The sequence below is a fragment of the Triturus cristatus genome, chromosome 11, assembly GCF_964204655.1.
Source record: "Triturus cristatus chromosome 11, aTriCri1.1, whole genome shotgun sequence".
Classification (NCBI taxonomy): Eukaryota; Metazoa; Chordata; class Amphibia; order Caudata; family Salamandridae; genus Triturus; species Triturus cristatus.
Genome location: NC_140594.1, coordinates 373,200,507 through 373,212,758, shown reverse-complemented (window position 1 = coordinate 373,212,758; position 12,252 = coordinate 373,200,507). Strand labels below are relative to the sequence as shown.

Sequence of the window (12,252 nt, the reverse complement as noted above, 5' to 3'; positions counted from 1 at the left end):
CTACAAAAATTAACATACAGACACCTGTGAGTATACAGACCACAAGTTTGAGGCGTCTCAGTGACCAAAGAAAACACAGAATCTAGGAGAGATTGTACAGTCCTTTTTTGTGATCAGTGTGAAGACTCTCCTGGTTTCTAAAACCTACAAGTAGTGACAGAGTTGCTTTCCACTGTCCGCAGAAACCCAAATAGCAGCCTATGGTTTACTGTTCACACACTGCCCCTTTGTTGCTGCTGGCAGTCACATTACCTGGATTTAATAGATCAGACTCCCCAGGAACCTGAGATTCCGTTCCCAAACCGCCGAGCACCCTGTACACATCAGCATGTACGGCATCGACTCGCACTGCATAGATCTTCGCACTGGCGTCCAACGTGCCTGCCGCAATCTGGTAAGTAAAGAAGTTGGGAACAGAAGAGTTATGTTGGTAGTCTCCAATGCCACCATCTGTGGCAGAGGGCAGGAAGGTAAATTGCAAGCAGCGGCCATTATAGAGGAGAAGGACAGACAACGACAACTGCTCACAAAAGCCAACAATGGTAGATTCTAAGGGACAGAGACGAAAATAGGTGTAGCAGTACATCTGAAAGGAAAAAGAAAGCGAAAAGGTCTGAATTCGGAAAGGGGGCATAAGATAGAGGAAAAGCCAGGAGGGCAACCTGTAAAAGTTTGCAATGTTTGTGGTGCATGTAACAGTTATGTACACTTATTATAAATTCTGACAATTTATGGGATCGGCTGTTGTGAAAATACACCCTTTCCCAAATGCCATAGTGTAAAACAAACAAAATGTTCAGCACTGAAGTAACTCACCTTAAAATTAGTGAGTTCAGAGTCTTTCTGTTTCAGGATATCAGCCATATAGTCGATCAAGTGGAGTCCGAAAGCATTCTTTGTGGTGATTTTCTGCAAAGACATTTATTACCATTAAATGAGAGCCCCCAATGACCACCATGGAGAGCTAGGAGCGATTTTCAAATTGGCTCAGAGGTCAGATTCTATTGCGAAGATAAGGACTACCATACAGAGACAGAAATGTGACAAACTAAGACACACTTGCACATCACAAATACCCAGCCAATAAACTAAATAAGATGAAACCCTAAACTAAATACTCATCACAGCAGTGTACTCAACCTTCCCAGAAGAACCCACATCACACCACATCAAGATCTACACTGGCTCGGATTCAGAACATATGCCAGTTCACAATGCTGGCCCACATCTACAGGGCACAACGAAGGACCAGCATACATCAAACACCTGACCCTCCACCAACAGACCAGACACCTTGGATCAGCTTCTCTCTCCCTTGCAAACACCCCCACTGATCAGTTGAGGCAACAGCAGAGGACACTTCTCACACCTGGCAGCCAAGGCTTTCAACAAACTCCCCCTGCACCTCTGAACCACACCGTTGCTCCAGTGATTCAGAAGAGAATTAAAGACCTGTATGTTTGAAGGATCAAACCTCCAAGCAGCAGCAGCAAACCGCTTCAGCGCCTTGAGACTCGCATGTGATTTGCAACTCTATAAATATTTGATTGACTGAAAGAAACAAATCCGCTCACTAAAAAAAAAATAAAAGTGTGATGCATCTAGGAGAATAACTACACAAGACACTTCCGCTTTTGTTTCTGAGTATGCAAAGCAAGAATTAAATACCGGACCATGCCACTTCCATGTCAGATATGTCCAGCTTACCTGTCCCAATAATACATTTCTATCTAACTCTTCATTTTGCACTGTAATGCTGCCTTTGGATAAACACAAACATCCTACTTAACCCTTTCTGTGCCATAGACGTAATGGTTATGTCCTCGGCAGCGGTGCTGCTGTGCCAAGGACGTAACCATTACGTCCTGCCACTGGCCCAAGGGGAAAGTGCTGGCACACCTCCGTGGATCACTCACCAACATGCCCCCACTGGGGTTGGCAGCGAAAACGCTCACGGCGCGCGAACTTAATCACAGGCCGCGAGGGAGGCGCTAGAAGCCATTTGCTTCCAGCGAGTCCAGATAGAGGAAGAATTTTTGGTAAGTCCTTTCGGCGGGTGCGGGGTTGGGGGAGAGGTTGGCAGAAAAACACATGAGGAAAGAAAGTTCTTCCTTTCCGCCTTTGCCTGTTTTGGATGGATTCCTGCTCCACAATGTGAGGCCCACAATAGTGAAGCAGGAAACCATCCACTGGTCTGCCAGGGATGTTCCTTTCTGCTGTTGGGGGAGCGACCTCTTAGGCATGGGTCACTCCCTTGGGGGCATGAGTAGCCGTGTTTTGCTCCGCCGCCCCCCCCCCCCCCTCCCCGGGGCCTGTTGGGGGGGAGGGGCCGGGATGTGGGGAGTAGGGAGTGAAAAACCCGCTAGAAGCCAGAGATTACTTGTAAATTGGGCAAGGGCCGCTCCCAATTTTGTGCATTTTGGGAGTGTCCACTTGGGTAAGGGTCACTCCCCAGTGGGCAATATGCTTTTTCCATGTTTTGGCCCCCCTGGGGCTAGATTGACTATTTTCGGCCAATCTAGTCCCCTGCAGGGGGGAGAGAGAAGAGTAGGGGGTTGAAAACCCACTAGAAGCCTGAGATTACTTGTTACTTCGGCAAGGGCTGCTCCCCTTTTGCGATGAATGAGGTGCCCATGTCTCCCCCCTTGAGGGCAGATCGGCTTTATATTTTTAGGCCCATCTGCCCACAAAGGGCAGAATCCACTAGACCACCAGGGATTTTTTTTTATTTTATTTTTTTTAATATAGTGAAAAGTGTTTTGGGGAGTGGCCCCTTAGGCAAGGGACATCCCCTTTTGGGGGTGAATGTTTTGGCCATTTGCCTGTTTCTGCCCACACTGGGGGCAGATAGGCCTTGTATTTTTAGGCCCCAGGGACAAAAGCCATTAGACCACCAGGGAAAGTTGGTGTGTGAAATGTAGTTTGGCTGATGGTCTGCGTGTTGTGCAATCATAACGTCTTTTTTCTCCTTTTCATTTTAGTGCAAGGCTTTTGTTTTACTTTGGTGTAACTTGTACTTGCGGTTTCTGCACTGGTAGAGCGGCAGTTTGTGTAGTTGCAAGTGTTTGGTAAGTAAAAGTTTTTTTTTTAATTGTTTATTCCAAATGAGTATCAATGACCTGCATGAACGTGTTTTTGGGAAATGTTCTAATAATAGCAGCCCATTTAGCTTCTGTTTGAATGTGTGTAACATTTTCCTTGTATTTGTGCACAGTGTGTATTGTGTTGCCTTGTGTGTAATCATCTTTTGTTCTCTTTTCTAGTGGGATATCGTTGGTGTTTGCTGTGTCCATGCACAGTAGGTGCTGATGAGTTTAGCGGTCTCCGGCAAGTCAGCGGTATTGTTTTACAGTACATAGGTCTTTGTGTGCTTTGTATTACTTTACCTTGCGACTGCTATATGCCAATAGTTTTTCTTTTTGTTTTATAAATCCGCACTTTATTACTTTAAAAAAACAAAAAAAAAAATTACACAGTGTTGGGTACTGTCGACTTGGTTGTCAAGTTACTTGTATAACTAAGGATTATGGCTACCCGCAGGATGACCACTCAGCAGGTTGTTGGTATGCTTTGAGACTTCTGACCATGATTAAGAGACTAACTGCATCTGGGGTAGGATTCTAAAAAGTGAATTTTCTGTCCCAGAGGAATCATCTGATAACAAAGCCACTCTCAGTGCGGATGAAGTGCAGCTTTTAGAGGAAGGCACTGGTGTGCCAATAGTGCAGCAAGAGGCATCTGGATTGCAGACTGAGGCAGCAAGGCTTTCCATTGGAAGTGCTGGACTCTGGGTTGACCAAAGCATGGTGCAGCCGGTGTTGCATGCCCTTCAGTGGCGTTTCAGGGTGTAGAGTAATTTGTGAACATTTTTACCAATATATTTTTTCCAGTTGTTTATGGATAATGTATTTTTGGATGAGATTGTTGAGCAGACAATTTGTATGCTGAACAGCATTTGAGAGACAACAGTGCCAGACCCAAGCCCCACTCTAGAGCTACTTGGACTCCCACAAATCTGGATGAGCTGAAGTTTTTCTTGGGTCCAACTTTTTTGATGGGCCTGATAAGGAAGCCGTCACGGTCTTCATATCGGTCTACTAAACCCTTAAACGGCTATATTTCTTGCAACCATGAGTTGTAATCAGTATTTGCCGCTTCTTTGGATGTTGCATTTTGTTGAGAATTATTTCGCGTTGCCACGAGATCACCCTGATTGTGACCGTCTTCTTTAGATTCTGCCTGCCCTCGATCCCTTGGTAGATAGATTTTCTGAGATCTATGTGCCAGGGAAAGTAAGTAAGTAAACATTTGTAGAGCGCATGGTTACCCAAAGGCATCCTAGCGCTAGAGGACACCGCTCATGAACTAGGTGCAGATTTATGGGAACAAATGTTTTTATGCGTTTCCAGTGACCAAATGATTGGTCTCGCATCGAATGTCAAGGGGGAGAAGATTCCACAACCTTGCTGCATTATATGAAAAGAGGCGACCCCCTGTACGTGCTTTCCTTATTTTAGGAACAGTCGCCATCTGTTTATTGCCTGACCGCAAAGCTCTTTCAGGGTAATAAGGGGAGATAATTGAGTGAATGATAGGCGGTCCATTACCTAGCATTGCCTTATGTGCAATGCAAAGGGCTTTGAACTGCACTCTCTGCCGAATAGGCAGCCAGTGTAGAGTGTCCAGAGCAGTCCTTGCTGACTGTCGGTTAGGTATGTTCAAAAGCAGACGAGCGGCACAGTTCTGGACAGTTTTCAGTTACCTGAAAGTAGTGCTGGGTGCTCCTAAATAATGGGCATAATCGAGCCTGGAGATTATGAGGGCCTGGACCACCGTTTTCCTGGCAGAGAAAGGAATCAGGGAGAAGAATTTTCCGTATCATCCTCAACAACCCAAAACAGCTACCTGCAACCTTCCGTGCTTGCTCCCGAAAATCCAAGTTACGATCCAGCCTGACCCCCAAACTCAGTATCTGTTCTTTGGGGGAGAGCCAAAGAAACTAGGCCACGGTAAACTTATATTAGGCAAGGGAGGTTTACCTAAAAACATCAGCTCCGTTTTGGACCCCATTGAGTTTCAGATATGAACCCTCCATTCATGCTGAAACTTTTTCAAGGCACCTGTCCAGATCAGGGCCAGTGTTGTTGAGCGAAACAACCAACTGTGTGTCATCGGCATATGTGACAATCTGAATGCCGAACGGCTCCACAACACTTGCCAGGGGGCTCATATAAGCATTAAAAAGAGTGGGGCTCAGGACGATGCCTGAGGGACCTCACATTTGAGGACATAGGATCGGAGGTACATTCTTCTTGGAACACCTGTCCTCCAGGAGGGAGTGAAGCAACTTAAGGGCCATACATGTCACTCCTACCTTTCGGAGTCTCTGAATGAGCAACTGATGGTTGACCGTATTCGAAGGTTGCACTAAGATCCAAGAGCACAATGGTGGCGCAGCCTCCGATGTCTAGAATTTTCCTGGTTTCCACAACTACTGCTAGAAGGGCAGTCTCTGTACACTGTTAAGGCCTAAACCCAGTTTGAGAAAAATGAAGACGGTTGTTGCTTTCCAGAAAAACAGAGCAAAATTCACATGCTTTTTTCTGCAATTTTGCCAATTCCTGGAAATATTGATATGGGGTGATAATTCCCTAGCACCTCTGGATCCAGATTTGGTTTCTTTAAAAGAGCTTTAATCATTGCTTGCTTCCATAAAGGGGGGACCAGTCCCGTCAAGAATATAGCATTAATCATGTCCAAGATAACAGGGGATACCGTATCAAAAACTTGATTTAAAATGGGGGGGCGGAACTACGTCCCTGGGAGAGCCTGACTTCAACTGACTAAGAATACCTTGTAAAGAGAGCTGGTCTAAAAGAGGGATTTCTGCTAAAAAGCAATCACTAATGCATCCTCCAATGTTGATTAATGGAGCATTTGATTGAACCGTAGCCTGGGGAAAAGAGGTATAAATAACTTTAATTATATTAGAGAAAAAGGTTACCAGTTCATTACAGCAGGATGGTATATCATCAAAGGACGTAGGAAGGGGAGGGGGTTTAAAAAGATTTCACTATGCAAAATGTTTCGTGGGAAGAATTGGAAGCTGAGAGGATTTGTCCTTCATAGTGAAGGGCCTGGGCACTTTTAATTTCTTCCTTGTATATTTTTATGTCCTCCCTGTACATCATTTTATTAATTGCAGAGAAGTCTTTTCTCCATTTTCTTTCAGACGATTTACAGGCTTGCTTACGTTTGCGAAGCTTGGGGGAGTACCAAGCTGTTCTATTTGTTCTTCTTTTGTCACTAATACGCTTTTTTGGGAGCACAATATCTAGGGAGGATACAAGCCATTTATCAAAGTTATCATTTGCAATGACCGGGTTAGACTCATGTGTCGGTCTGGTATCATTAAGTATTGATACCCAATGCTCTATTGGGAGGTTTGACCATGAACGAGTCAATTTAGTGGACTTTACCATCTACCTGCTGATGACTTAAGGGCCCAGGAAAAAGGAATAAGACAGTGATCTGTCCAGGGCATGGGAATGGGGCTTCCAACCTGCAGGTTAACGTAGAAAAAAATGGCATCAAGCAGGTGGCCTTTGGAATGAGTATGGCCGCTCACTTTTTGATTAAATTGAAGGGCACCCATGCGGTCGGTCAGCTCACGTGTGGCTGATAGAGAAGCCTCATCAAAGTGCATATTAAAATCTCCTACTAGGGAGAAGTTAGACAGGGGGCTGGCTAGATTAGCTGTGATCTCGGGTAGGTCCTTGCAGAATTGACCCAAGGCCCCAGGGGGACAGTAAATTAAAATCCCAGGAAAAGTGCAAATGTGGGAAAAGCCAATGGGAAAAAAACAGACTCTTGCAGTCAGGTATGGGGTTCGCTGACGTACGACAATTAAATCCAATTTTATAAACAATAGCTATGCCACCTCCTCGGTTATGCTCTCTATCAAGTCTTTGAATGGCATACCCACGGGGGAAAGCTTGAACGAGAGCTGGCTCTGCCTCAGCCTCACTCGTTAACCATGTTTCTGTTAAAAACAGAACATCCGGGCTCTCTTCCTCTAACAATAATCGAATTTCCATGGCATGCTTAGGAATCGAGCGACTGAGTAAAAACATGTTAAAAACAGGGAGCGGAGTTGTGTGCTCCTTAATAGCGGGCCAAAGGTTAAAAGAGCAGTGGGGGCATCGAGTTGCCTTACAATCAGGAGCTGGTTGGCGGTATAGGCAAACGATTCCCTCGTGCAACCGGCAGGGGTCCTGGCACCTGGGACAATTCGGGCGCGGACGGGCACAGATGGGACTGCCTTAAGCGTGGCCGCGTCATCAGCCCCTTTTCTAGTTGGGCGTGCGCCGGCATCGGTGACTAAAAAGCTGACCTCAGAAAAAATGCTTTAAAAATTCAATGGCGATCCCCGGAGATATAACAGCTCCCCGAGAGTGCAAAGGAGAATAAAGTGCAAAAAGTGCAAGCCGCAGGATAAACCCCCCCCCCCCCCCAACAGTTTAAACCAATATTAAAACAATTTTAAAACCATTCTAGGTTTTCAGTTATCAATAAAGTTCTCATCTGGACACCTCTCGTGTTCAGTAAACAGCGCCTCTCAGAAAATAAATAGGGAAAATCTACAAATTCTGATCCCAACACGTTCTCTTACCCAAAATACCCTGCAAATCTCAAAATGTGACTACAGTCACACATATTCCTTGCACAACCATGCCATATTCTTCCAGAATCAGAAACAAACAACAAATTTCCTACCACCCAGAGTTCCCCCAGGTCTCCTGATAAAAACGCTACCTCACTTGTGTGGGTGGGCCAAGTGAACATGACAGGGAAGGGCCCAAAACGTTTTGTGGAGGCATCAAAAATGATCAATCACAAAACGACTGTTGGAAAGGCGTCCGCCGGAAGGGGGTTCGAACACGTCTTGCCCACCCCTTTGACCCACCTCTCCCAAGTAAGCCGAACCAGGCGCGCACACCCTGAGCTGCACTGTGGACAGAGGGACACCACACGTATTCTTTGTAGGACGATAAGTTCTTTTATCGATGATTTCAGGGATCTTTATGACCCAAAAGGCAAATAGTACAGCAGTGGCACAACGTAACACAAATCAGTCGTGGGGAATGGGGGTAGCGGGACAGTCTTTCAAGATAGTGTCTCTGCGAAATACCCTGCGGAAGCTCACAATCCTCGAGCTGGAGGGTGTCGTGTCTCTGGGCGATCTCTTATCGAGTCGTCCTCAAGGGGAGCGCCGCGAGTCTCTCAGCAGGCACAGGTGGTCGGAGTTCAGGAGCCGCGATTCCGTCAGCAGGCTCAGATGGTTCAATGCTGGGGGCCGCGAGTCGCTCAGCAGGCCTAGGTGGTTCAGTGTTCGGGAGCCGCGACCTCGTCCGCAGGGCTCAGATGGTTCAATAGCAAGAGGCCGCGAGTCACTCAGCAGGCCCAGGTGACTTCAGCGTTCAGGAGCCGCGACAGCGTCAGCAGGCTCAGATGGTTCCAGGTCTTCCCTGTCCTTGTTCCTCCGGCACCCCTTGTTATACTCCGCTGGTTCTTTGAAGTCCGGAGTGCTCGCAGAGGGGAGACTGGGATGACGGAGGGGGTTCGGCGGGATTTCCTGCCGCTCACTTCTTTGGTCTTTTCAGGTGGGTCTGGGAGGGACCCCAGACGCTCGGTAGGGGAGGCGCCTGCTCCCCAGGGGCCTGGTGGCCGATTGAGTCCTCCCGGGGAAGGCGACCCGAGGTGTGACTGGGCTGGCGCCTCTGGGTCTGGCTCGAGGGTTCCCGCTCCCTCGGTTGGGCATGCGTGGTAGGGTGTTGAGTCTGTCAGGTCTCTGGCCGGCCCGTGGATCGGGGGTGGCTGGGGCGGCCGGAGTCGGGGATGTCGTGTCTTGAGGGTGGTTGCAGGTTGGCGGGATGATGGAGAGGGCAACGCCGTGAGGCCGGTCTCACAACGACCTTGTTTGGCAAGGGTGTCACCTGCGCTTTTGGTCCTAGGCTCGGCAGCCATGTAGGGAAACCTACTAAACCCAAATATTTTTTTTTTAAACTAGAAACCCAGGGCAGTCCAGGGAGGTGCTGCTTGCGGGGATCCCTGCACTTCAAAACCTATTGACCGTATTCATATGAAAACAAAATGTAAGATATTTGCAATGTAGAATATACTAGTACAATTGATTTTAACATTAACCTATGCTTTTCTAATTCATAAACAGACTTTCTAAATGTCCTATAAGCACATACAAACTCAAGCTCAGCACTACGTAGCACAAGATCCTTCGGCACATTCAAGAGATTGTTCACACAGATCAATATGGTTTCATTTCGTTTGCAAAAAAACTTTTAGCTGGGTATAGATCTTCTATCCAAATAACAGATTTAAGGTCTTTAATAGCAGTAAGAAATACCAGCTGAAGCGGTTTAAAAGTTCATTAAAGTGTTGCCGCCTTTCACTGCTGCCTTTCTATTTTTTTCAACACAAAAGAGCTTTAACATTTGCAATGCAGTGAAGTCCAAGTATCTAGAAGGTCGAAGAGCGACGTAGTTTCAGGGTCGAGTCTTGCCCCACGAAGAATCTAAGGAACCAAACACAGGTAAGCCCTAAAGTGCCCCAAGGAAAGAGTTCGAACAACACAGGGGTCCCTCCCAGAGGGGGCGCTAGACAGAGGGGAGGATACTCCCATGTCTTTTGTCCAGTTTTAAGCCAGAGACGGAGTTAAGAGCTCCCTAAATTGGCTCAAACTGGAGTATCCAAGGATGGCACCAAATGTACCTTTCAGAGAAGTTCAGTAGCGCTGGCAATCGCCACCACCCCAGTCCAATACACTAAGTCCTCTGTCACAGGAAGGTGATTACACCTTCCTGTGACAGGACACCTATTGTTCTACCTTCCACTGCTCAAGCTTGGCTCAGGAGAAAGAGGGCAGAATCAGGTCTGTGGTCAGCAGTAGCACTAGTTTGCTGGCAGACCCTAAAAGGCTGTTAACAGAAGTACAGGGGGATAACCCAAGGGAGCTCCCCAATACATGGGATCATACTTCCAACACTGGAATCAGTGTTGGGGTATAATCCCAACATGTTTGATACCAATATATAGTTAGACATCTCATAATGACGGAGGTCCACTATATGTATTAAAATGGTTGAAAACACTTAAAGCCTGGAGAATTTACTCCGGGGTTTGTAGGGGTTTCCAGCTCATGCAGGGGCCCCCTAACACTTATAGACAAGGGTCCTGCCTTCAGGACTGTAGAGTCTGCCATAGGGGTTACTTATAAGTTTTAAGTGCAGTGACCTCAGATATAAGAAAGCAAGCACTAACTCACAGGCTGCAATGGCAGGCCTGTAGTCAAAGTTTAAGTGGACTCGCATGGGTGGCACAATACATGCTGCAGCCCATAAGAGACCCCTGGGGTACCTACACCCTGGATATACCTTAGCATCATATTGTAGGGACTTACAAGGGTACAACAGTAGCCAATTGTGGATGTACAAAAGTACTTACCACAGTCAATTTAGAAAGAAAGCACAGTGAGTGGGGTCCCCTAATATCAGGATCCCAGTTAGACTCGGTCAAAAACACATGGACACCAAGCAAAAAATGTGGAGGACCATTAAAGCAGATCCTACTTTCCTACACCGGAAATTAATTACTAAACTACCCATGACGATTTATCACATTTCCTAAAAGCAAACTACAGTGATTTACTGACCTTGAAAATTCATATATAATTGGTGTAGGAATTTTATTATGTGGCGTTATGTTGTGTTTCTTACTTTTTTTTGGTACTTGTAAATGCTTTACACTTGTTCCTTTGATTAAGCCTCACTGATCTGTGCCACAGCGACCCAGGACGGAGATAAAGGTTTTGTTAAAAAAACCTAACTGAACCTGATAAAGGTTGTAACATGGTTACATGGTCTCACAACACCACCACATAATAATTCACTTTCCTACACTGTCTACGCCTTTGATCCTGTACTGGGCTCCTCTATCTTTTGGCAAGGTTTGTGATTTATAAATAACCCATACACATGAGAAGGAGGAAAAGCTACCATGGAGGTGATATCCAACTCTCTCTCTCTATGAAACTCTGTTTTAATGGGAACGAAGTAGGATTACTGGATATTGACGGATTAGCCTAGGTCATGTAGAAGGGTCAAACTTTGAAGGTGGTCCATGGCCAGTGCAGGGGACCCCACCTACAACAGCAGCAAGTCATCCAAGTAAAGAAATGCAGACTCTTGATCTCTTCAGTGAAACCCCCACCACCACAGCCCCCAATTTGGTGAAGACTTGCCAAGCATTTGAAGACCAAATGGTTGTAGTCCCAGCAAGTGGCTGTTTTGGGACCCCACTGTGAAGTGGGGCAAAGCTTATGTACAGGAAGGATTGGTAGATGGAAATTGGTGTCTTGGATATCCAGGGATATCTTCATATCCTCTCATTGAGTGTCAGGAGCATCTAACTCATTTTGAACTTGTTCTGCCAAATAAAGATATTGAAGAGCTTTTGATATTGGATGCCCCCGAGACCCTGTCCTTCTCGAAAACGAGAAGTAAAACACCATGCCCTTCTACTCCAAGGACACTAACTCCCTCTGCAGCCTCTATTTTCAAACAGAACATGAACTTCCTCTGAAAACATTAAGCCATGCGCCACAAAGTTCTTCCATGCTAAAGGAGGGCACTGCAGCGGATGAAAAACAAGAAAAGGAGTAGCCCTTGCTGATAAACTGGAGCTCCCAGGGAATTCTCACTGAAAGCTAGTGGTGAAGTACGACGACAGACAGATAGTCTCCGAGGAAGTAGATCTAGCTGATAAAGGAAACTGGAGCGGTTGGTGACCAGTAGAAGCTTTGAGGGGTCCAGAGCAGATGGGAAGACTGCGTTGCTGTGAGGGTTATACCCTGAAGAAGCCCAGTAAGCAATGGAATTGTTGGTGGAATGGTTTCTCTGGAGAAGCAAGGTACAACAAATGAGACATGGTGCAGTTGTACTGAAAACATTCCACAAAGGAGTCTGATTTCTCTTCAAAGTGTCTATAGCAATCAAAGGACTTGTCCGTTAGTGCCACCTGGACATCTACCAAGAGGCCTGTATAGCACACAAATGTGTGCCTCCAGAGTGCGACCATCATCATGTTGGCAGAATACAGCCGAACTTCAGAATCGGTTTGGAAGCATCCAAACTGAGGCTCAAGCATCATTACCAATTTCAACAGTGCATGGACATA

General features: G+C 46.3%; 1 protein-coding gene across 2 annotated transcripts in view; it reads right to left on the bottom strand.

Annotated features, from left to right (window-relative positions):
• NCAPH (non-SMC condensin I complex subunit H) overlaps positions 1-12,252 on the bottom strand; it is a 414,052-nt gene that overhangs the window by 313,986 nt on the left and 87,814 nt on the right. For both annotated transcript variants that reach the window (XM_085634348.1, XM_085634347.1), the window contains exons 4-5: positions 817-909; positions 253-391 (exon numbers count right to left, since the gene is read on the bottom strand). In XM_085634348.1, coding sequence (XP_085490474.1) covers positions 253-391; positions 817-909 — 232 coding nt within the window. The remainder of the gene's footprint in view (positions 1-252; positions 392-816; positions 910-12,252) is intronic.